Source organism: Actinia tenebrosa, unplaced genomic scaffold (assembly GCF_029948245.1).
Source record: "Actinia tenebrosa isolate PJP-AT-01 unplaced genomic scaffold, QUT_ActTen_1.0 PGA_scaffold11__36_contigs__length_13525064, whole genome shotgun sequence".
Taxonomy (NCBI): domain Eukaryota; kingdom Metazoa; phylum Cnidaria; class Anthozoa; order Actiniaria; family Actiniidae; genus Actinia; species Actinia tenebrosa.
This window is the reverse complement of record NW_028292571.1, coordinates 4194792-4220972: the sequence shown is the minus strand read 5'-3', so window position 1 is coordinate 4220972 and position 26181 is coordinate 4194792. Positions and strand designations below refer to the sequence as shown.

At 34.1% G+C, this 26181-nt stretch overlaps 1 protein-coding gene across 10 annotated transcripts in view; it reads left to right on the top strand.

Moving 5' to 3' along the window:
• LOC116302944 (coiled-coil domain-containing protein CG32809) overlaps positions 1 to 26181 on the top strand; it is a 40300-nt gene that overhangs the window by 2931 nt on the left and 11188 nt on the right. For 2 of the 10 annotated variants that reach the window (XM_031712364.2, XM_031712363.2), the window contains 7 exons: positions 8938 to 9039; positions 19781 to 20025; positions 21083 to 21203; positions 21935 to 22130; positions 22725 to 23093; positions 23811 to 24085; positions 24866 to 25143. In XM_031712364.2, the coding sequence (XP_031568224.1) occupies positions 8938 to 9039; positions 19781 to 20025; positions 21083 to 21203; positions 21935 to 22130; positions 22725 to 23093; positions 23811 to 24085; positions 24866 to 25143 (1586 nt within the window). Of the gene's footprint in view, positions 1 to 3192; positions 3305 to 8601; positions 8839 to 8937; positions 9040 to 10431; positions 10811 to 11289; positions 11366 to 16394; positions 16580 to 18166; positions 18282 to 19780; positions 20026 to 21082; positions 21204 to 21934; positions 22131 to 22724; positions 23094 to 23810; positions 24086 to 24865; positions 25144 to 26181 lie in introns of those variants that run through there. The other 8 variants (XM_031712367.2, XM_031712366.2, XM_031712370.2 and 5 more) reach the window with 8 other exon arrangements.

The following is a 26181-nucleotide window of genomic DNA, read 5'->3' as shown; positions in this document are numbered from 1 at the left end:
GTTGATTTTTCCCTATGATTCCTCTGATTTCTATAATCATGCTAAATTGACTTTTAGGCAATAAACTCCAATTTAATCTGTGAGTTATGACCTTAGCTCTGACTTAGTTTAGTCCAGAGGTTGTTTCAGTGCTTGATGAAGCTTTTGAAGTCTTCCCATTAGAGTCCCTATTTGAGTTGAATTAAAAAAGTTAGGACAAATAGGCTTTCCATATTGCACACTTTTATTTGACCATCAGTGGATCAGTTGCTTTCAGTCATCAGTTCATTATAATCTCAAGTTTCTTATAAAATATATTTTTGAATAGATTATAAATTTTTTTTCACATATCTAGACTTGGTGCAGTTTCCCAATAATCAACGCTGACGAACACTACCATATAACCATGTACTTTATCAGTCTAGACTACTTTGACTTTATTATGTGACCTCGTTGTTACTAACATGGCATGGTTTATTACCGATTTTCCATTACGGGTGCAATATATCGTATAAATATTCCTCTTTTGTTATCCAAATTAGAAATGGCGCCGTTTTATCTTCTGTCGTCTTGTTAGGTTAATAATAACTTTTCATACCGGAAAATTGACCCTTATGGATAAGAATTTGCCTGGAGGGCAAGCGGCTTAGTCAACGCGTCGTGCCGTTTAATGCGAATTGTGTGTTCCTGAAATTAATTGACAGTGAACACGGAAACGGATCAATTAATTGAACGTTGTACGTTGTTAGATAGTTTTAGATTGAATTTTTTTTCTCCCCGCAAACGGCAAACGTTTTCCTGTATTTTACTTTACCTTTTAAAAACCTTCTCACCAAAGACAAATATTCTTTTGTTTTTCTACTACTTGGACTTTTTTGCGATTCTTTTTAAGATGTTTAAAATATTTTTTAATGGTCAACTGACGTTTCACGTTTGCCGTGAACGTAAATCTAAAACTCTCTATTGCTAATAAGAACCCCCATCCTCGAGTCCTTTTTTCTCCTTAATTTTACTTTATCATTAAAAAGCTAGATTTTTGTTTTTTCTACTTGCCTTTACTGTTCCGGCTTCGATTGCTCAAAAACAATCAGTTTGACCTAAGTCTAATACTTGATCATTACTTCAAGACTACATATTTAATCCAGTGTAAAACTGATCATCCTGTTTCGTTTCATCGCATCAACTTAGTATTGACCACGTGTTACCACACCCTCGTTTAATAGCCAGTCACTTGAGTTTGGTCAAGTACAAATCCATTTTGTCATTTTTTTGTCATTTTCTTATTTAGTTCAAACGTGAACGAATCTAAAGATGAATTGCTTTTAAGATGTCGAGTTTTCTGTAGGTCTAGCGGTTATATACTATGTAATTAAGTTAAGTGTTTACTACACTATACTAATGTACCGAACCCCTGCGTGCTGAAGTAGGTACTTATCCGCCGCATCATTTAAAAAATCGTATCAATGAATATATCAATGAATACTCTTTAGAGTGGCTTGACCTTTTCCTAACACTAGAAATTTGAATGGTTTAATAATCATATCATTGTTAGGTGTTTTACTCCTGGTTCTCCGGTTTCCTCTTCCCGCAAAACCTCAGTAACACAATAAGATCTATTTCGATCTAAGATTTAGCCGTGCCTTGACGTTGATCAGGTCAGAGGTTGTTTCAGGATATTCATAGAATGTTCATTAAATTCTCTGTTGTATTGGTTTATTTTCTCATATTAATAATCTACTAACTACGGTTACTATGTCATTCATGATTTTAATGCTGTTTAGTTATCGTTAAAAACTTTTCTTTTCCTTCCTTCTTTCCTTCCTTCCTTCCTTCCTTCCTTCCTTCATTCCTTCCTTCCTTTGTTACCAGTTTTTCATACATTTACAACTCCATTCCAATTTTATTTCATTCGATTTATAAAATACACATTTATCGATCTCTTTCCGATAGCATGCATTTCACATGGTCAACGACTGCGCTGCACCTAGGTGACATTCTTTTATGTATGCAAATTATGAGTATAAAATAAAGAAATGATATCAAATATTCAAACCGATCCAACCATGCCCATACTTGGTTACGGACCCTGGTAAATGACCCTAGTAGAATTCAAACTATGGTTCCAAGGTCCTATAGAGCTCAATTTAGAGAACAAAACTGAAGAATTTTAATGCCATGAAAATTGAAAACCTATTGTTATGTCCTCCAAATTGAGCTCCATGCTACATTCAAACGTGCTGTTAGTGGTCTATACGGGGTTTGTATACATCTGGAAAGGATAGCACCCCCCACCCACCACCCTGCTTTATTAATGCGTCTTCAGTTGCGTCTACTTAATTCCGATAGTCAGTCTTGTTCCCACATACTCGAGCTGTGAAAATTATTCATGTTGTACCCTTCTCCTTAGAGATGTGATCTGAACGTTCCTAATTTAGCTAAATCAAGCCTATCCGTGTTTTCCTTTTGCGGTTTGCCAACTTGTCTATATATAGTTTGTCTAGATCCGCTATGCTGACCATGATGATAGGATTAACCTCTTCGTCTAGAGACTAACTTTATTAATACTTGAACTTTTGTTGTTTTATGGGGTAGAGAGTGGGGAGTGTTGATTGTAAAAGGTGGAGCGGTAGGTCGGGGTTATGTCGTTTATATAACGTACTAAGCGTGGAAGGCGTTTGATTTTTTGGTCATTGTATTATTTTCTCATTTATTGTATGAAGATAACCATTCTTTCATAACGTCGACAATAGAAAATCGTTGGTTAGATTTATTTTTGTTTTTGTGGATATGTTATGTGGATATTTATATATTATACTTGCTTGTAACAGTCAGCATTTGCTTGCTTCGTGGTACATCGGGTCTAAAATCCTTGGTTAGAACTAAGATTCTCATTCATTCATTTTCTCAGATAACATCCAAAAATCGCATCAAAATATTCATATATTTTAAATACGATCGTTTAGATCAATTGATTATGTTTATATGTATACCGTGCATATAGTGATAATAGTGGACCGTCCTTGATTGCTAATTTAACGCATAAATGGGTGTTGTCAATTCAACCCCTGCCACGCTGCACAGCAGTCAGGAAGAATTTGACCCCTCATTATTATAAATATCAAAACGGATCTAAGGAATTTGATAGCCAATATATATGCCATCAGGATGTATATACATATATAGATTGTAGTCGGCAGCGCACCAGGAATAGATAGGATCGAGCTTTCTTTGCTTTTAATCGAGCTACTGAAACCTCTCTGTTTTATCACCTATCTGTCTGATCTGATCATGGAGAGTAAAACAAAAACTTCAGATTCCCCTAAAGGTATGTCTGTATCTAAGTATCAAGTACTCTAACGATCACCTAGTGTATATTGGCGTACATCTAAACATGCGATCGACGATGTGCAATAGAGTGCATACCATATATCCGTGAAAAAACTTTGTAAGGAATTGCACAAATTTGTACAAATGAGTAAGTTCAGTAGACCTCAGTAGACTGTAGATCTACAAAACTTTGCACTAATTTGTACAATTTTATTAGTTAACTTTTTCACAGATATATGGTGGTTATATATACTGCGATTGACTCGGTGAACATAGTATTGTTTAGTAATATATTTTATATGCTGTAAGCGTAAAACGATATAATTGAGCGTTATCTTGAGTAATTATCTATTCTTGTTGTTTAATTCTTCTAAGAGTACAAGCCCCACTTTACGAAATAAACTCATCAACATAAAAAAAAACTTTCATTTTGATAACTTCTAAATGACAACCATCTTCTTAGAGCAATAGTTCGTCACTTTTCTTCAAATTGGTAATAATTTATTAGTTTTTTCTAATGATTTTTTATTTTCATATCAATTAAAATCGGATATGAAATATGATATACTGATTGATATAGTATGTTTATAAAGTATTTTTACTCATTTGCATAATCGTTGTATTGTTTAGATTGTTTCATGTCTAGTGAAGCATTTTGCTCCACGTTTTTTCAGACAATTTCAATTAAGACGCAATATATGAATAGTAATTATTATTTTAATACTAGGCCTCGTTCGCTATTTTAAAATTTAGACTTACATTATAAGCTTGAGGCTCCTAAGCACGGAAAGGCAACGTTGTACTATCGAGGCAAAGTTGTTTCTCGATGTAACGTTGTCCCATTGATGTGATACTGTAATGCTGACTCTTAATGTAACAGTATTGTAACGCCCCTTGGTGTAACGTTGTCTCTCGACGAAACGTTGACCCATTGATGTGACATTGTAACGCCTTGTCTCTCGATGTAACGTTGACCCATTGGTGTGACATTGTAACGCTGTCTCTTGGTGTAACGTTGTCTCTCGATGAAACGTTGTCCCATTGGTGTGATATTTCAACGCCTTGTCTTTCGGTGTAACGTTGTTCATTGATGTAACGTTGTCTTTTATTGTAACTTCACACTAATGTGACATTGTAACGCTGTCTCTCGATGAAACATTGGCCCATTTGTGACAATGTAATATTGTCTTTGGGTGTAATTTTTTCTCCTCGTTATAACATTGTTCTTTGAGTGGTTATCATTAAAAAAATGATTTCATAACACTAGGGAATTCTCTGCCATAACTAAGATGCATGACTGACTCAAAATGAGCATTAGATACCTACTTGCAGGGGCGGATCCAGGAATTTGTTCAGGGAGGGGTGCTGCGCACAAAGTTAACCCAGGGAGGGGTGCGCACCCCCTGCACCCCTCCCCTGGATCCGCCCATGACTTGTTGCATGACTTACCGAGAATGACCCAACCATATTTGGCCTTTAATTTTCCTCATTCAGCTCATGTATTCTGTAGATTATTATTGCTATTGTAGTTCTTGTCTTTGAGTCGACCGCGTTGCTGTTGTCGTGGTAATGCATGACGCACTCGAGTTCTAGAGGGCACTTGACCTTGCGGTTAAGACAATATTCGTTTCGTCACGTCCTAACCGATGAATAATGTCTAGACTTATGTTGATGGCATTACAGCAGTTTTAATGGTGTAATGACTGAAAATTAGATAAACCTTTTTAAATTACGGGCCTTTTTCATAGAAACTGTTAACAAATAATGAACTACATTCAATATTCTGTGTGTTGAACTCTCAACACGTGTCGCTTTTTGTTTTAAGCTTGGGGACACTGGAAAGATGTCTTCTATCAGGATGTAGTCTATCTAGACATTACGTTTTCAGACCTCCTGAGGCTTGTCTTTTGCCATTGGAACACCGCATTCTTAAATAAGAGCTAGACCACGCCCTTGAGCTCTTGTTGTAATACCACCCTCATTGAGTTGATTAACCTTTGTCTCCTTGAAAGACTGACTGAAAACTGCTTTCGTTGAGTGATTTATAGTCAGCAACTAACATCATTAACGTCATCAATCAGTGCGATGAATGGGGCGTTTTTTTTTTCTTGTTTTCCAAGACCAGACCTAAGACCAGACCTTCTGTTCCTGGGTCTGATATACTAGTTCGTTAGGTTTGCGTGGATTAAGCTAAAAGACCTTAAGCAGCAAACCAACAGATTTAAAAATAGCCGTCCACACTTATTCTCTGTTTGGCAGATAGTCCTGTCGTTATTAGCCCTCCTCACGAAACGTTGCGTGACAGACACTAAGAACGTCTGCGTAGGAAGCTATGTTGTTACGCGCGTGAGGACATTTAGCTGGCGTTTATAGACTTGATAGCAACGCACGCGCGTACCTCTTTCTGTCACGTCCTCATAGTGGGTACTCAAGCAGTTTAGTATAACGTGCTATCCATGCTATAGTATCTGAGTATCATTACTAATCCTTCCTTCTCATTCCTTACGTCCTTATTACTTATTACTACTGCTGGCCATAGTTTGAAAAGACATTGCATGAATACAGGGTTTACATTGGATAGCGTTTCTGTCGTATTAACAGTAGCGATGATTGATAGAGTGCATACCATATTTCCGTGAAACGCTTTGTAAGGAATTGCACAAATTTGTACAAATGAGTAAGTTCAGTAGACCTCAGTAGACCTAAAAAACTTTGCACTAATTTGTACAATTTTGTTAGTTAACTTTCACGGATATATGGTATGCACTCTAATGTTTAGAGATTGTCAACCGTTGCATGATTTATAGTTTGTGACGTCAGATTATTCATTAGGTTATGCCACATCATATTCATTCATTTCTTTCATTATTCTTATCATTGATGGCAGCCTGGCTTTTCCATACGGATTCTACGGGCTTATCATTATTAACGTTTCTAGACAGTTATCACTTACCCCATTATTATAAGCCGTTATGAAATAGATTTCCAAAATAGGCATTTTACAACTCGCCTACCACAGGTAACCCATTAAGAACCTAGAAAGAATACTAATGAAACGGCTGTTTCTATGTATAGACGTCGATCTTATCAGCTATGTTTTTCTTGAACAGGCCCTAAGACTCTGATAGCATGTAGTTCATGAAGCAACGCTATTAGACTGTTGATATTTTAATGGAGCGTTATCATTATTGCTGATATGTTTACATATTTTATCTGTGCAGTCTGGTTCTTATCTAATCTGATAATTTCTCCCACGTTTGATAATGAACACGAATACTATTTAATACGATTATGAAACAATCTGCTACGTGCGGTACTGCACCAACTATAGACTCTACCCATCAATATAAACCCTTCTAAAGCCGCGTTTACACTGGCGATTTTTGAGGCGATTTTTGTGCCAATTTTCGGAAATATGAAATCTTTTGTCTCATCCTTCAAAAGAGACATTCGTCAAGGAAAATCTTGGTATCCTGGAAAAAATTTTACAAGTAAATTTTTTACCATTATTTATTATGGACAAAATAGCAAAAAAATCGCCGAAAATCGCTAGTGTAAACGGGGCTTAAAGAATCTAACTATTAAACTAAGGAATGGGCCATTAGACAATAGACTTCCTCAGTTCGTGCGTAATGTTTCCCCATTTTAGACAACGTGTCATTCCCTAGAATATCATTTCTTTGTTTAACGGCTGCGCATGAGAGCTAGGATACATGAATATGAGAATGACACGTGGAGTGAAATGGGGAAAAATACGCCCGAGCAGAGGAGGTCTATTCAGGGTAAGATTGCAGGAATTTATGTTGCACGATATTTATCTTTTTGTAACAACCTCTACACGCATTTTTTTGTTTTGCCCAAAATTTCGTTTCTGAAAAGAAGATGTTGCGCGATATTTTCTCGTAGGTGAAGTGCTTGCTTGATATTTTTTGGGCGATTTACGCAACCTCCCCCTCAATTATATCTAATGGTCCGTTCCTAAGGCCCAGTCTAAACGTGGAATTTCACATGTGCCTAATCTAATCTTAAAGGTTTTGCTTATTCGCATTAGATTCTGCGCATCTGAAATTCTACGTTTAAACTGGGCCTAATTAACTGCACCGCATTCAAAATCAGTACTATTCCACACCATAATCCACCTTACCCGAAGAAAAGACTGCCTGTCTTCCTGTGTGTTCTTCCTTAATCTACTTTGTTTTTCTTGCGTCAAAATAAAGCTTTTTTTTTCTTTTTCTTTTGACGTTGAAAAACAATTCTCTTGAAGTATCGAAAGCTCGGTCTATAGACCAATGCACATCCCCAGGGGGTAGATGTCTGGAGGGTTTTGCGCATTTATTTTATCATGTTTTCTATCTGTTATCTTTTGCTTTGTAGTGGCTGCGCAGTTGTTTGGCGTCATTTTCGACTTTCCGCGAAAGGAAGTGTTTTGAAGAACTTTGTTTTAAAGGAAGTCAAACAAAAAATGAAAAAAATGTTGAAGCTGTCAATCATATTTGTAGTTCATTAGCGAAAACAAAAAGAAAGCTTGCTCAATGGAGTTCTCCATCACTTGAAGTGTTTACTCTGTATGAGTGAAAACATCAAATACGCGTCTAAAATACTGCGCGCGTACTACGCATGCCTCTTGAAGGCATAGTAACCTAGTGGAGGTCAACATAGAATACTCTCAGAAGCTAAAATTTTTAAGTTTGATGGTCTATCAGATATCTCTGTGACCTTGATTAGAATCAAACTTAAGATAGGCTAAGAAAAGAAGTATTATGAAGAAAAACAGAATATATCGTAGTGCGTCGTACTGTCTAGCACGGATACGGAGCTGAAAGCACATGGAGTTAGGAACGCCAGCTTCATGCGCTTTGTACATATGTTTAAGTTATTACATAATGAGATTAAACTGTATTTTTGACTCAAGAGTGAAATCTAAACACGAGTTTACGAAGAATAGTGAACAGAAATTGAAGTATAACAGAGCACTCATCAACATCCTGTTATGTGACGGTCATAGGTGCGGCAAAGTTACTCAAATGTTTTTCCTTGGGATTTCTCTTTGGCTGTAGATAAAAAAAGTCATTTAGCATACCTTCTTATGCCATGAGATTGAATTCAAATCTGTTTAATTCCAATTTGTAGATTTATTTGATCATAGTGAATGAAATAATCTATGCGTACAAGACCTTTTCTCATCTATAAACAATTGATCAGTTTTTGATAGGTGTGTTGGTTAATTACAGTGCTATCAAATGCTTGCTTGACCTCAGAAACTAACTTAATGCTCCAATCAAATCAGTTCGCAGCGTCACGATCAGTCGAGGCCAATCGAAGCCGAACTCTATTCCAGTAAATCAAAAGCAAACTGTTGCGCGTGGAGTTTTATGCGATGCTTACAAATCCATCTTTCATGACTCAGTGATTTTCTCTCAAAACTACAAGACCGAATCAAAAGCCAAGATTTTTAAACGTCGTGTGTGGAAACCGTAAACATGAGCACTTCGGCTTCCTCTCCTCAATCGTCCCATTCTCTTAAGCGTTCAGGTAAAAACAGTTTCATGGTCTTTTATCTTACCAAAGAATAGGTAATAATTTTCATATACGAATAATCTCGCGCGCTAACCAGTGGATTTAATTTTTCAGGTTTAAAAGGAAAATTATTTGGAGGTGTCAAAGTAAGGAGAGCGCGATCATTCTCTGGACAAGAAAAACACAAGCCTATACCGGTCAAAGGTACCAAAGAAGGTAAAATAAAGCTAGATTTATTTTCGTATGAAAAGCAGTCTCAAGTCTTGACGATTGGGTTATTCAAGAATGGATTCCGATATATGTGTGTCGGACAGCACTAAGCCTCTAATCAATAGTCCCTCTCTTTTGTTTGCTGTGGTTCTTTATAGGTTTCTTTGATAAACTTGACGTGTTATTTTGCGAACATAATTACGTGTACTGTTAAGTCTTGAGACGTCTTTATATCAAAGTGATGTATATCATACAACCCTGCTGCGTCTGGCTCTCATCCCTGGCAAAAATCTTTCACAGTTGACCGCTATTTTCGATCCCAGATTCGGATTCTAGTCATAACTTCGTGTGGCGAATTTATTCCTGAGGAATATTTAGGTGTTTGCTGAACAAAAGATTAAACACGGATAATCGTAATTCTGATGTCTATTATTTTTGACAACGCATTTTGAAGTCAGGAAAAATGTACACAAGATTGTCAAACGCTTTGATTTCTTGCGGTCTGTGGTGTAGTCCGCTGCCATGGACAAATCAAAAACTAATATAAGTTTTTCGGGATTTCTTTGTTGTTTGTAGGGATAGTCCAATAGCTAGGTAGAAGTTTATAAGTCGGCTTGATTATTCTTAACAAGAAACAGGTTTCTTTATAAAGTTAGTATTCGTTTGACACCTTGGTTAATGTTGTGGAAATTATGGAATGGAACAATAGAAACTCGGAACTCGGATCACTCTGTGTCACTGTTGTATCTTCATAGAAATATCTGTAAATCCGTGTTGATGTGCTTATGCTGGTCTTTCCGGCTTGACTTGAGCACAAAGCACTCAAATTTGATTAAACCTTTTACAAATTGTATTCATTTGGAAAGAAAAATATTTTTCTCCCTTCTAAGATTTTCTATCAATATTTTGATAAATTTACTTATGAACGTGGAACAACGAACGAAAATCATTTCTTAAAGCTAAAAAGACGAAAAAATTGCGGTCTGAGGGGATTTGAAATAAAAAAATCAAGCGCATAAAAAAGCGGTTGTTGCTAACCCAAAGATGTATTAAAAACTCTATCATTTATTATATTTTTAGCATCATTTTTAATTATCTAGATACAGTAAAGGTGTGTATTTGATGGAGAAATACAATACAAGACACTACAATTTGATTATATGTGTGAAATCTGTTAACCGACCAGATAAATGAATTTCATTTAATGTTGTGAAAAATTTTGTCACGATATATCTTCAATTAAAATTAAAACCAAAAACACGCCATTAAAAAAAAATCCCTGATTAAAAATTCTGTCGTAACTCAGTAACCATGTGTACAAAACAATGACTTAGAAATTAACTACGTTTTAATTTTACATATAACATATAAGCCGTATACCACCAGGATCAAGTTGAGTTGATGCCAGTTTTGTGGCTTACGCGGTAAATTTCGAAGACTGGCTTGGAGAGAACGATTCTAGTCCCCTACGAGTGTAACGGTCTCTTGATTCGTTCGCAAGCCTATTTATTATTCCATCACTGAGATTTATTTGACTGTTCGATTCCAATGTCAATAACTGCGCTGTGTGAGTGATGACAGTGACATTGCAAGAGAACACACTGCATCGATAAGCAGGGAATCCATTTGACTGTCACGGACGGACTCGAATCGGTCCTGAAATGGATTCCTGACGAGGATACACGTTTCTCCTGAAAGGGCTTCCGGAAAGAATTGATGATAATGACCGATCGTGACCATGAAACATTTCTTGTACGCTTCACTCAGCGACAAAAATGTAAGTTTGTATCAAAGACTCGTAAGTTTAGAACGTAGATATTAGACCTGCTATTCATGTTGTAATCGAAGCCTTATTTATGTTACTGTCTGAAAACTTTCCTATAACTCAGCTGTCTTAGCCAACATGTTAAAATGACAGTTTTGAAACTTCGTTCGGGTCGATTGTAGAGGCTAATTGACGAAGGAAATTCTAATTTTAACTGGCCTCGTAAAACAGCAAGTCACACGTCATCTTCCGTCGAAAAACTTCTTCTACAGTGACCTTGAAAATAATAACATTGTATAATTATTATTCGTTATTCTCTTTCGATTCCCAAAATTTTAATAATTATTGTTTTTTCGGTTTTGTCACCTTTTATATTCCTGTTGTCTTAGTATAAACCGCAGAAGGATATTGGGAACCCTTCCCTTCCGTTTTGCCAGCTTTAACGGTGACTATATAGGTTTTATAGCATCGTTGAGCTACTTGTTCGGAAAAGACAAGTTTCTCGTTCGAAAACTGTACGCTCGTGCAGTATATGTGCTACAAAGATGCTCCTTGCTTCATTACAAGGTCAGAACGGTTCAAACATTCGTTTTATTCTATTATATTTTTCTCTGGTTTCACTTATTTACTTTTTAAACTTCGTAAAATTAGAATTTTGAGTTTTAAAATTGTTTTCAACTCGTCGTGAAATTTTGAAAGCAATCAATTAATTAGTTTCCTTTTAAGATGCATCGAAGTTGTTTGTTGCCTTATCTAGGGAATCTCCTGTAAAAACTACTCCTCGTTGATTCTGAATTCACATAGCTACCTTCTTTTTATTTCATTTTCTACGGTATTTAAGTGGAACTTGGATTGAAAATTAATCCGATCCATGATGATAGAAACTCATTTATTATCATGACTGCACAAAACACATGCAAAATTCACAACACTATCAAAACAAACAATCTTGTACCGGCTTTTTATCGAAACTATCAGTACTTTTGTTACGCTTTACGTCCATATTTTTTAACTTGAAAGAGTTTAATTCTAATCCATAAACATCATCTTGCATAATGAACTCGTGGGAACTCCTGAGGCCTAAAATCGTAAAAATATGTAAACATATATTTCAAATCGTTCATAAATTTTTAACATTTTCAGGCGAAAAATACATCCAAGTTAACTTTAAAAACGTTATTTCAAGTTCAAAATTTCTGTTTATATTTTTAAATTCCTGCCTAATGATTTTGGGTTCCATAGATAATATATTGTACAAAAGCAAAATTAATCCATAATGGATTGTTTTTACTAGCCTATTCTCTTAGCTTAGTATGGCACTATCCATGGACCATTTCTTTTACATTCCTTGCATTATTTTGAACCACATTCAAAGGCCTCTAAAGAAACCGAAATATCATTGATAGACACGTGTTAATTTTATCAAAAGATTTTTTGCAAAGTTTAGTCATAAGTTCGGATTTATTCGAAGGCTTGTTTGTTTGGTAACATACTAATGCAAGTTAAAGTTTTTCATGAATGTGTGGGCAGTACTTGGATGTCAGTAAAATCCTCAAATGGTATTGCTCTTTCAGTACTTTGGCTGCATAAATATACCAAAAGCCCTTGGGAGAATATAAAAATGTTGTTTCAGAAAAAACCTTTGCATTTTTATGGCTGTCAGTTTTCAATTTATTTGTATGCAAATAAATGTTTTGCAACATCAAAAAAAAGTTTTTTTACTCTCCATTAAAGAATATAATAAAAACATCTACAGACATTTGAAAATATTCCTTTACAACTATAGTATTTCATAAGTATAAAATATTTTTAAATGCTGTATAATTAAGAATATATTTTAATATTTAGTATTCATATTTTTATGTTTTATTTTTCAATGCTTTGGAAGTACTATAATATTATTGGAATGTAAATTTGTCTTATGTTATCAGAAAATTATAATGTTATAAAAAATTCAATTATCTTTACTATTTATGATGCATGTTGAAAAGAATATACATGTTGTGCAGTTATTTATTCCCTACATTAATTTTTCATAACTATCTTCCACTTTTTGCTTGTTTGATGTTTGGCCAAAATTATGCTGAAACTCTTGGGGGTTTCGTAGTTAAATATGAAAATTGCTTACAAAGACCTAGTGAAAAATATCTTTCATATATTGAATTGTGTTATGCACTATGTAAGTATAATAATAATGATATTTCAATATAATAATGTAAATAATAATAATGATTAATATTGATGATGACGATGATGAAAATTATAATATTAATGATAATAGTTTAATTTCATCCAAAGTTGCAGTATAAGAAATACAAAAAGGAAGGTCCACTGGCATGGGTCACCGTTATATTTACTATCCCTGTTATATATGTGGTACCCTTGTAAAATAAAGTTTCTACCTAATATTATGATACCTAGGTGATTTGTAAAACCCTTTAAAAGTAAAAATTGCATAAATCAATATCATATCATAAGGGCTGGATTGTTTATTATAATATCAAGTACCTAGCATATAAAATGACAAGAAACATTATGTTTGGCTGAAAGACAACCCTCAGATTTATTAATACGAGGTTTAATAGTTTAAAACATCATCATCATCGTTGTTATTGAGCGTTTGTGACCAAAAACCTATTCCCTGTTTAATTCAATTCTCATTATTTAAGAAGTAATATTAGGCTAAAAAGATAATTATTTGAATAATATTTAACAGTATTTTTCTCCAAAAGAATAGTATTCTGTTATTTTGGTCTAAAAATTATCATGTGACGAAATGAATTGCAATAGAGATGTGAATTTATTCTTGGTTTCTAGAAGGTGTTTAAAAGATCTCCTGTATATACTCACCATGTACAAAATTTTGTTTTTGAAAACAGTTGGTAAAATCATATGCACACAGTAGGTGTTTTCCTGTATCCTTGATTATAGATTAATTTAAAGGATTCATATATGATAATGAAAAGACTCTTTAAATTTCGAATTTTTGAAATGTTTTCTAAATGTATTAAAGTAATTACCTATAGCATCAAAGCAAATACCTGTAACACATTTATTTAATGGTCTATAGCTACATATGCCAGCTTCAGGATCCTAAACTACAGCAATGACTTCCAGAAATCATATGTTATTCTGTTAAATTATCAAAAAAAATTCTAGAAGTTGATTGGTGAATTTCTCCTTCATACTAATTAAATATTCAACTTAAAGTGTATATGACACGAAAACATTTCATCATTTAAAATGTATGGTTTGTTAGTCGTAATAAATATATCGTAATAAAATGTGTTTCAAAAGCTTATTTCTTGAGATATGTGAGAAAATTAAGCCCAATTTGTGACGTCATTTTGTTGACACGTACTCTAGATTGGGTAGTAACGCACAAAATATAAATTGTAAATTGTATAAAATAACAACAAAAGGCATATTTTATTCAACTTCATTTGATAACTTACATAGTACTCTTTAAATGTTGGGAAACTGAAAAGTGTACTACCTGAAATTAAGATTCTACATTCAAACATATTTCGTGTATTTGCAACTAAATCTGGAGACTTGTAAACAAAATGACGTCACAACTTGTGCTAAATTTTCTTGAATTTCTAGAGAAATACGTTTTTGGAACAAATTTAACCGTGATATTCTTATTAATGCCAATAAAATACACATTTTTAACATTAAATTTTTTTCGTGTCATATGCACTTTAATAAGAAAAGGATTAAGTGGCTTTTTATCTTTCTCATTCCTTGTGTTCTGTACATCAACAGACAGGAAACAACTTTCCTTTGTTTTATATATATATTGCTGGTAGATAATTCACCAGATGTGTCTTCATGATCATATCTAGTGTATGTATAGCATGTATATATACTTAACAACACAGCAGATATAATTTTGATAAACAAAGGGGATTTGATTTTATGCAGGGTGTGACTCTTTATGTGAGGCATTTAATCAATGTCTAGACTGATTGATCCCATAGTTAAGGATTTCTGGTTATTAAATGTTCCAATGATGTCAGCACCCAATTCACGACCGTAATCTCTTGAGTTTTGAGGAATTTTTTAATTTAGATTTTATCCTTTCTTTTCTTTATTTTTCTAAGTTTATTAATAGTCGAGGGTCAGTTATTTTGTAATTTGGTTGCTTTGTTTTAATTTGTCGATATTGTGTAGCTCAAGAAAGTATCCAAACCCCCACCATTCAGGGAAATCATAAAAGGAACCCCCTACAAAATTCGTAACTTTGTTCTTTCTCTGACCTCACTCCCCTTCAGAATTTCCAATTTCCTGGGGGGCTGGGGGGGGGGGGGGGGGGGGGGAGAGGAGGTATGGATATTTTCTGGAACTACATATTTAATGTCTATATTTATTTTTGTTGTTATTATTATTGTTATTGTTATTATTGTTTTCACCATCATCATTAATAATAATAATATTATTATTATCATTATTATTATTATTATTACTACTAGTAATGATTTAGGGAAAATTCTATTTTCAATTTTGGGAATTTAGGAGGAGTTCTTGTTATTTTTCTGTATGTTCTTTTTTTATACACTACAAATTTAAATTTAGAATAATTTGGTCTTTTGATTAAGATAGTTTTTGATAGAAGTTCTCATACTTAAATTTCAAAGTGATAATTAGATCTTTGGGCTTCCTGCTTAAATAAACTCTTAATTCTAGAAAATCCTTTTGTTGTCATGGTGATGAAGTAAACAAATACCAATCAGTAAATTATCTTGAATATAGTTAATTATAGTTTCCTTATATTTATTATTAATAGGAAGAATTATGTGAAATGCATGGGGTTTTGAACTTGCTGATCTAGAAAAAAGGAATAATGCTTGCAATATTGACTGAACATTTACGTTAATATTTGGAAGTGAAGTTCAAGTGATATTTCTTGTGAAATATGTCAATGTTGAAGTCAACATTAAATATTCTTATTTTCTCAGTAATTATTGTGATACAGTAATGGATCCTAATTAAGCATAATTATGGAAAATGATTAGCATTTTAAACTTGCTTCCAAGAAGTCTATAAAATAGAAATAATATATGCAATATTGACTGAACAATCGTGTTAATATTTGGATATAAAGTTCATGTGACATTTCTTGTGAAATATGTCAACTCTCGAATTCAACATTAAATATTCCACAGTATTTTTTTCTACATTTTCACAGTACCTCTGGTGTATGAACCTTTTCTTTCCTTTCAACAGAAATTAAAAACAAATTAGCATATAGGTTCGACATACTCTCAAATATCAGCTGCACATTTACATGAATATTCATGAAATATAATTGATTTTGGGGAAATACAGGATAGAACTATCGTTTTTGGATGTTTATGTGCTGCGAATTCATTAAAAAATCATAGCCTCAAATTTGGAGTATTTTTAGTAGCATTAGAGGTCTAAACCCAGCAGATGTGCTCAAAGCAGCTTATCAGGAAATCATAATTCATCAAAGAGCATGCTGTAGTTAATCTAGTTGTCTTCATGTGAGGTGACATGCTTTATTTTGGTTGTTTTGAATACAATTTATTACACAGAAGTCCTTCTGAATCTATTTTTGGTCTCACTCTAGAGTTGTGATTCTCAAACATACAAGATCATAGAATTTCAAAGATCAAGAGGAGTTGTGTTCAATTTATATCTGTGTTTTGACTATGCAACCAACAAATTTTTATTACCATGAGCTTGGGGAAAGTAAACAATTTGTGAGGTATGGTTCACTCAGAGTGTACAAAGCCAGGCTGACAGAAATTGAAGGTTAGAACTGTTATTATTTTTGCTCTCTCATCATAAACATGTTCTTTACATTTGTAATATATACCAGTTTTGGTAGCAATATCTTCATAATTTTCATCTAACATCTCACAATTTAGACTGCCATGATTTTAAGATTCATCTTGCATTTTTAAAATCATGACTTTAAAATTATATATATATATATACTAGTACGAAAATTTGTACCAATCCTTAAAGCAAAAGACATAATTAACAATATTGAAGAATTCCTTCAATTTTATAAATTTAATAGCTATAGAACTCAAAACTCAAAACAATTTATTATTGCGAGTAGCAAGATTTACAGATCCATTTTTTTCATTTAAATAAAATTCAATTTCAAGTTTGTTCAGGAACATACTGTAAATTTAATTATGTTTTATTTTTAAATATTGCCAGCTTTTAAACAAATTTCGATATTACTTTTATCTATAATATTTATATCTTTTATTTTTTTATTATATTTTGTATTTATTTGTATTTATTTTTATCTATTTATTCAAACTTGTTTTGTATTTTTCCAAAATATTTTATAAACGTTTTTTATCCAAGGACAACAGAGAAAAGCGAAAAAATAGTATTTATTGCTAGAAGGAATCAAAGTAATAAGCTCTACTTTTATGTGCATAAATTGTAGGGGTTTCTTATTTTCTAAGTGTGCTTCATTTATTAATCCTTATTAAATTTGACCAAAATTCCAAATATTGTATTGATTGAATTATCACTTATTTTTTCGCTTTTCTTCCTATGGTACCATCATGTAAATCAATAGAATATATCTTGTCTTAAAAATTTAAATTAACTACAAGGATATTTTGTAATGTGAGAGTGTTAGTTTCAATTACTTGATATTTTCACTAGTAAATTACTAAATAACATCATTAAGACGATTTAATGAAAAGTCATTGCATGCTTGATTTTAATAATAACAATAGATAATAACTGTTGGTTATGATCCAGCCATAAAGGTCAACATACATCCAACAAAAATTAGAAGTAAAAAATAAATAAAAAACTGTTTGATTAAAATATTTGGTGATTTTAACCTGGAAAATGTTCATTAATTTTTATGCTTTATATCTTTTATGTTCTTTAAAAGGTTTGTTTCAAATTATCAACAAATGTTTCATTAATAAGTCTTATTTATTTTGGAATTGACATTATTCTGTTATACTAACTCGTATTAATTTACATAAATGGCACAGACAGAAAGAGTGAAGAAGCCATGCCATTAAATCACATTCTGGTCAAATGCTAAATTCAAACCAAATACAATTGTTTTGAACAATATTGTTAATTAATGGTAAATTCAACATGTGACTCATTGAGTATATTTAACAGTATAAGGGTCTATATTTAACACATCATGAAATATAACACTACATGATTAATATAACAGACACTTTGATAACATTCTTTGGTGTCCTTTTACACCTATCCTGACAACAGACAAGCCTGTGGCCTGTTTGTCATCTTTCCCTTAAAACAGAGTCAAATTTAAAAGACGTGTGATAAATACATGATTACAGATGTTTACTGAAAACAACAAATGAGATCAAGTATTGTATAAAACATATATCCTGGGATTATAGACCTAAAAGATTCATGGATAGAGTGAATAACAGCAGTGGTTATGCTACATGGAGTAGGGTGACATATCGAAAGGAGAATGACTTTGATCAAGGTACAATTAGACCATTATGAACACCTCATTAACAATTTCTCGTTCATAAGATAACTCTTGACATGTGTAGTATATGACTTATGTTTTCTTACAAATCATGTGCTTATTACAGCTTCAAGTTTTTTTAAAATATAAACCCAATGTTTTTGGAAAATTATATTCATATTTAAATTGTTTTTATGTTAATTAATGAATTCTAATGTTTGGCATGCCATAATAAAGTCATAAGATGTGTCCTGGTTCTTTGGTCAAAGTTATACAAAATTAAATTTTTCTTGAAATTATATATATATATGTATATGTACACTGTGGTTTGCATAAACTTTGACCCTTTTGTACATATATATATATACAAGTATATCTTAAGTATATCAAAATGTATGGGATATCATCTCTGATATATTTTTCGAGTTGTCTATCACCAGGGCTTATTTGTTCAATTAATGTTATTAATTTGTTAGTTTATAGTTACTCATAACAATAATTATAAGTACATATTTAAGACCTTTATTTACATACTTTATTACTATTCATCTTAATATGGGTATCCTTCAAATTTAAGTTTAATCACTTGAGCATCTATTTAATGTAAACATATTGTACATTATAATACTTGAAAATCATCAAGAAGATGTCTATTTGTTGATTCATGTTTGTAGTCTAATTATTTCCATGCATGTTTGCTTTGTAGTGTTTAATAAACGAGCAGAAGTGTTTTATCAGATAAAACACCATCTGCGAGTTTATTGAATGGCTTAAAAAACTCATGATGTATGTTCTCATATTGTACAGAAAATCCAAGTTAAAATTTATGCAAATGAAGACGAATCTATATCAGATATAAAACCTTCATGGTCATGATTTCTATTGTGTTTTCTTGATGAATTATTAATGAGTTTTTTAACATTAAGAAAAAAATATTTAGGATCTGTCATAATTTAATGTGCTACAGCGTGTGGTGTGGGATTTCTAACTTCATTATTTCCCCCAATAACAATTATTAAAGACCAGATTAGTGATTTAGTAAATTTCATTTTATTTTTAATTCTTAAGCTAGAAGCTTTAATTCTGTTTGAATTTTTTAATCTTTAGACGTTTTTCCAAGTTATATAAACATGATATTCCACTGTGTCATTTATAATTAATTATTAGTGATTAAATATATTGGTCTTGTATCTAAATGGTATGAATATCAAGAAGTTGACCATTCTTCAAATTCTAAAGAAATCCTTAAAAGTTTGTTATTTTGATCATCTTCTCATTTTCAGAAAAAAAGTTCACTTGTTTTTTGATACATGAAAAAAAATGAAATGAAAAGAAATATGATTGTTGGACCTGATTGAAAACAAAAAAGTAACAATTCTTCTTAAAACACTTGATGTTCTTCAAAATTCCCTTGGGCTATAATTAATAATTGGCCCTCAATTGGCTTATATCTTAATGATTGGTGCATTTACCTTCAACCACTTTATAACAGCCCTTATTGATATTTTTCACAGATACAGCAACCCTCAGTGACACAGAGGGATACAGCAAAAACCGTCGCCCTCGCCGGCGTACTACTGGAGGAGCTGAGATCGCTGATGATGTTACAAGAGCAAAGATGTCAGGATACTCCAGTGAACCAGAGGATGCTCATGGTGGAACACTTAATAGACAGCAGATTATTGCCATGGTTAAACAGAGATTTGGTCTAAATTCAACTGGTAACCCTGCTAGGCCAAATGTGACCATCCATGAAGAGGTATAGCTTCAAAACACCATTATTTTGCTTCCATCTCTTATGTACTATTTAATAAACGAGCAGGCGTGTTTTATCAGGTTTAAAAACTTAGGCATAATTCACAAACCTTTGGTTGAATTAGAGCAACTATATGAGTCAAGAACATGCACTTTTATACTTCGATAGAAGTTTGTGCATCAATATCATTCACAGTGAGGTTTGTACATCATTGCCATGTGCAGTGATTGTCAATTATTCATAAGTTTTTGAAGTCATATTATATAATGCCATTCCATAGTGCTAAAGATACAATATTGAAGTTACAGCAATGCCAATTCAACTCAGGAAATAGTTTACATTCATACTTTAATAGACGAATTGCACTATAACAGGTCATGTGACCCTTACCTCCCTTAAAAAGAGCAGCTGTGTCAAAATGGACATCCAGAATGAAAAGATTAGTAGGGTGGGGGAGTTTTAGCTCATGACGAGCAAAAAGGAGAAATGGAATAAATAGAAAATCTAATATTTCATAGGATTAAATATATTTTAATTTATTATAAGGATTTGTGTGGGAAAATACGCTGGATGGCAAGAGGTTGCCAGCCAACACTTTTCCCACACAAATCCTTGTAAAATGTTCTATTTTATTTTTTATGCCATTTATCCTATAGTCAACATTATGAGCTGAAACTTCACCTCCTTACTAAAGTTGAGCTGCTCTTTTCATTTCTAAAGTTCGTTTTCACACAACTGCTCGTCCTAAGGGAGGTAGGGTCACGTGACCTGTAAGTGAAAGTCGTCTTTTGTTCAACACCAATGATTGGTTATGCTAATTTCATTTATTAAAGATTGATTTATTTAACTTTCATTGTTTCTAAGAAAAAACCATAGGAAGAAAATCTTTCACCTTGAAATTTAATCAAAACATTCTCTTGGCTGATTGAAGTCTGGTCATGGCTAATTCAATAATCAAATTGGAATTGAGCATGTTGGTTTTTTCAGAGGAATGAAAAGTGGTTATCTTAGTGGAAGACCATCAAAAAAATTCATTTTCATGCTATTCTTGATTTTTCAGAAAGGACCACCATCCCCTTCCTCACCAAAACAAATTCGTTATGACAGACTTCTGGAACAACCAGGAGCTTACCCTACCCTCCCACGGAAAGAAGATGCACCACAACCACTCAATACACCAGGTATATATGCAGCCTAAGATGCATTAATCCATGCATTTTTAACACTGATAGTGATTATTAGAGATAAAATATATTTTTGATTTTTTTGTCAAAACTTTTCTCCTAAATAGGTTGTTGCATGATGGCGTCATTTGACTCCCACTACCAAGATGCTTCACAAATTTTCTTTCTTATTTAAATTTGTATTTTCTCATGAGAATATTAAGACAATTGGTGCTAATGAACTGAACAAAAGAAAGTGTGCAAGGGAGGGTTGGTAGTAAAGGTCAATGACACTATCATGCAAACATCCTCTATAAAACCTAATGGTTGACTTTTCTGACCCAAACTTCATGTTCTGTACAATTTTCCAGAGTCAATACTAAATATATTTGACTTGATATGAAGTTTTGAAATTTTTTGGTGCCTATGTTTTTGTGACATGTATATGACCTGCAAAGGAGTGAGTAATCTGGTACATTCTTATGTTCATGATAGAGTGCTAGGCATATACTTAGAGCAGTTTTCAATATTCTGTGAACTCCAACATTTCAACAGCTTATTGTGAAATTGGTTTTTCACTGCCGCCAGTCAAGAACTTAAAAGGTACCAACTGATCAATTTTGATCGACGACAGCAAAAAATCAAATTTCAGCATGCAGCTCGCAACTACCGAGTTTGCGGAATATCAAAAACCGCAGTAAGAGGGGGTGTCACAATATGTATGTAATATTTCTCCCTTATATCCTTAGGAGTTATCTACCTACAGTTGGGCGATGAAATAAGACGGGCCATGATTCCAACCAATTTGAATAAAGTAGACCAAGTTCACAGTCTGTTTGAAAACACTTTCACTGAAAAATTCAAAAGAGAACACAATAACAACAGAAAGACCATCTACATCAAGGATCCTTCATGTGGAATCTTTTATGAACTGGAGGATGTTGGGTGAGTTGTTCAATATTTGACTAAGTCATGGAAAAAGTAATGATAAAAAGGTAAATTATACACCATACTGACGTTTCAGACGCTAGTCCTTCATCTGACTAGGGACGTCTGACTAGGGACGTCTGACGAAGGACTAGCGTCTGAAATGTCAGTAAGTTTTTTCATCCGGCTTTTATAAATAAACTCTTAATGAAAAACAGTGGCCAGTCTACCCCTCTATTGTATTTAACTCATAAACCTTGACTTGAAGAGATGCAAATCGAGTTGAAAAAATCTCGAATTCATTTTAGTTTGTCAGTAAGTTTTTTCATCTTTTCACGGTGTATAATTTACCCTTTTATCATTACTGTTTCATTAGAAACACCGACGCAACTCACACTAGTTTTTAGCTAGCTATCTCTTCTAAGTAATGGTAAATGAAGAGCGGATTTGAGGGCAGACCCAGAGGGTTAACTGGGTGGCTAGGCACACCTTAAAATAATCAATATGGCTTTCTCCAAACTTCATTTCAGACACTTGAATTTAAACACATTTGTGAGTGAATGGGATTTTTATATCAAATTTTATTTTTTTATTCGTTGGATTATTTTTTAGTGATTTATCAAACAAAACTCACCTGAAGATCTTAGACTCTGCTCCTCCTAAGCCTATCCAAAATGGCCCTGTATCCAAGCCTGTTACCAGTGCATCTGTGACGTATAATGCTCCATCATCAGCAGTCCATGTCCAGAAACAGTATATTACTAGTACACCTTTACCAAACCACAGCCATGTGATGCCAACAGACCCCATGCAAAATGGTCAAGGTAGTTTCCAGTGGAAAACAACTGTCACCGAGACCCATACTGTTGAGGGTAATCCGCAGTCAGTCACACGGACAGCTGTTTCACAGGGTAGTTTGATGGACAAGAAGAAGGTGCCACTCCCTGGTCTTGGCGCACAACTGTCTCCTGAAAAAAGAAGGTAAGTGATGCCTATTGATAAAATAGATGTGTAATGCAAGGATTGCAGAGCACCCTTATAGGGGAGGAGGGACTAAAATAGAAAAATATATTGCAGACCAGTATGGAGAAGACTATGATAAACCTAATTCATCTTCAGGGGCGGATCCAGGATTTTTTTAAAGGGAGGGGGGGGGGGTTGTAGCATTGATTGAGGTACTTGTTTGGCGGGAAAGTAACACAGGGTTCCCAAACTGAAGTAGGTCTTATGACAATGATTATTTGCTGCAGACGAACATGGTTGTTTCAGGTCCCACACACGGAGTATAGAAAAAAAGCGAGTGAAATGTGTTCGGCACCCCTGTTTTAATAAAACTCACGATGCTGTTGGTGTTGTCATGAAAAAATAATAATAATGATAAATCACGATGGCTTTCATAGGGAGGGTTGCAACCCCCAAAACCCTCCCCTAGATCTGCCACTGATCCTGGTGCAATTTCCCAAGACCATGTTTCATTCCCAAAAATATAATTTCTTTGTTTAGAGATTATGCATTAGAAGAAGCATGAATATGGATACAAAATAGACAACGAATCTTATTCTCAAGATTTTGAATGACATCTGGTCTGAAATGGGAAAACTTTGCACAACAAGGAATAAGTTCTACTGGGGCACTTTCAAATTCAATTATATAAATTACAAGTGTTCAAAAACTTTAAATTTGATATTTGATATGCAGAGCAAGCAAAGACCAGGCAGTTGAGGACCAGCTTGACACTCTTACTTCAATGTTACAAGAAGCCCTAACAAAAACCGAAAGCCTTGATAGCCTACCTGTCAGAAATGACAGTGCTTCAAGCTCCCAAAGCAGCATGGCAGAGCATGGTCCCCCAGAAGGTAATGGCGTCCAACATTCTGTAGGGATTTTAAGCCCTAGCTACATGTATAGGTCACGCTTGAGGAGTGATTCCGGTGCTGAGTCCATGTCTGACACCCCACCAACACCCCCTGAAGGTACACCCTTTAACATCATATACGTATCTCTCTGCACTTCTCTTCTCTCCTCCTCTTGTCTTTTATGCAATATTCTTTTTTTCTCTTTAGTATTATGCACTTATCCATGTTCTCACGATCGTTCAATCTTCCTGTGAGAAATGCGAATAAGCACAATAGACCCTTTTCGAGTTCCAAATTACCACTGTGTTTCTTGATTACAGACTCATTTACACAGGGTTAGCCTTGATTTTGTGTAGAATATTCACATGTTCCAGTCAAGGTTCGTTGAATTTCAAAGTGTTTGTATTGTAGAAGTTGTGTGTATTTTTTACTTTACTGTCGGTATTTGTGAATATTTAAACACTGATGCAAGGCTAAGCCTGAGTAAATGAGTCTGTAATCAAGGAACACAGGGGTAATTTGGAACTTGAAAAGGGTCTATTTGCTACTTTGATAAGAGCAACTGCACTTAAATCCATTAGATTCTCATGACAGACCTATTTAGCTAAGGTATTATAAGGTTTTGCAATCCAGGGGGAGGAGGTAAAGCATTGGGCAAGTTCGCTGCATTTCTTGAAAGGTTTAAAAATGTTGAATTTCGACACCTCCTTTGGGGTTAAAAATCGTACAGCCACGCACTTTATAAAAAGACTTCTGGTATCTTTAAATTTTGAAAAATTACAATATGGTAATGTTGTTGTTGCTGCTGCTGTTAGTTGAAGGCACTCTTATAATTGCACTTTTGGTTATTTTATACAATCATTACACTTAGTTTAATATGATTATGTTTACTCATAGTCAAGCCAAAGCCAGCACACCACCTCCCCACCCCACCCCCCAGAGCATCCAGCAAGAATGTGTCTCGAGAAACATCTATAAAATACAGCCAGACCTTACAGAGAGACACACCAAAACGGAACATCAGCCAACAGTATGGCACTCTACCCCTACCATCATCATCTGCAACCAAGAAGACTGTCTGGAGCAATAATGTGGAGTCTACACCAGTTGCAACCACAAGATTAGAGAATTTTTCTGCTGTGTCTAGGGGATCACCTGTTCATGTTACGTATGAGGTAGGCTCTTCATAGATTTAACATTACTGTATAGTTGTTAAGGCAGTCAAGAGGCTCATGTTAATTTTCTTTGGGGGGGGGAGGGGGGGTTAAAATCTTGGTGAAGGAAGAAATAGTTGCAATATGAATTTTGTGCTATAAGGAGATGAAAATTGTTTTTGTCTTATTGACCACTTTCCATGCATCAGTAAACTGTATAAACACATGTTTGTCACTGTAAGGTACAAAGTTGAATAATCCAGTGGAACTATATCTTGCATCCAATAAAATTGTATGGGAAGTGTTGGTGGATATGATGCATGTTCAATTATCTACTTCTATTAATTTTCATTTACAGCTGTTTTATAACTGTGAAGGAGAAAAATCTGGGGGTCTTTCTTGGTATAGCAAGCTTTATTATATTCTAGGTTAGGGTTTTTGTTTTGCAGGGTGTAGTGTTGGTGGATTTACCCACCCCACCGCTGTTAGGTTTGCAAGCGTGTGAGTGCGCATGTGTGTAATAAAGAGACGAGCATCAAAGCACATGGTTTAGTGTAGTTGATTATTATTTAGAAAATACACCACATTTGGCGACGAGGATCACCACAAAGATAATCTTAGATATAGATTGATCGTTTTAAGACAACATGGCCAGATTTTTATCTGAATTAGGTGGCTTGGAGCCATTTGATTGCACGGACTCGGCTGGTCTTGTTGCCCGATGGCAAAGATGGCTACGTGCATTTGAGCTGTTTGCTACGGGCAAGGGAGTCGCTGACCCGGAACAGAAGAAAGCACTACTTCTACACACTGCTGGAATGAATGTACAGGATATTTATTTCACCTTGACGGAGGAAACGAATGATGAAGTGAGTGTTTATACTCTAGCGACTAGAGCATTGAATAATTACTTCAAACCTCAGGCAAACGTGCCGTACGAGAGACTTTGTTTTCGCGAAATGAGTCAACTTCCTAATGAAACTGTGGATCAGTTTATCACCAGACTGCGACAGAAGGCCCAAACCTGCGAATTCGGAGAAAATACAGCAGTGGACGAGC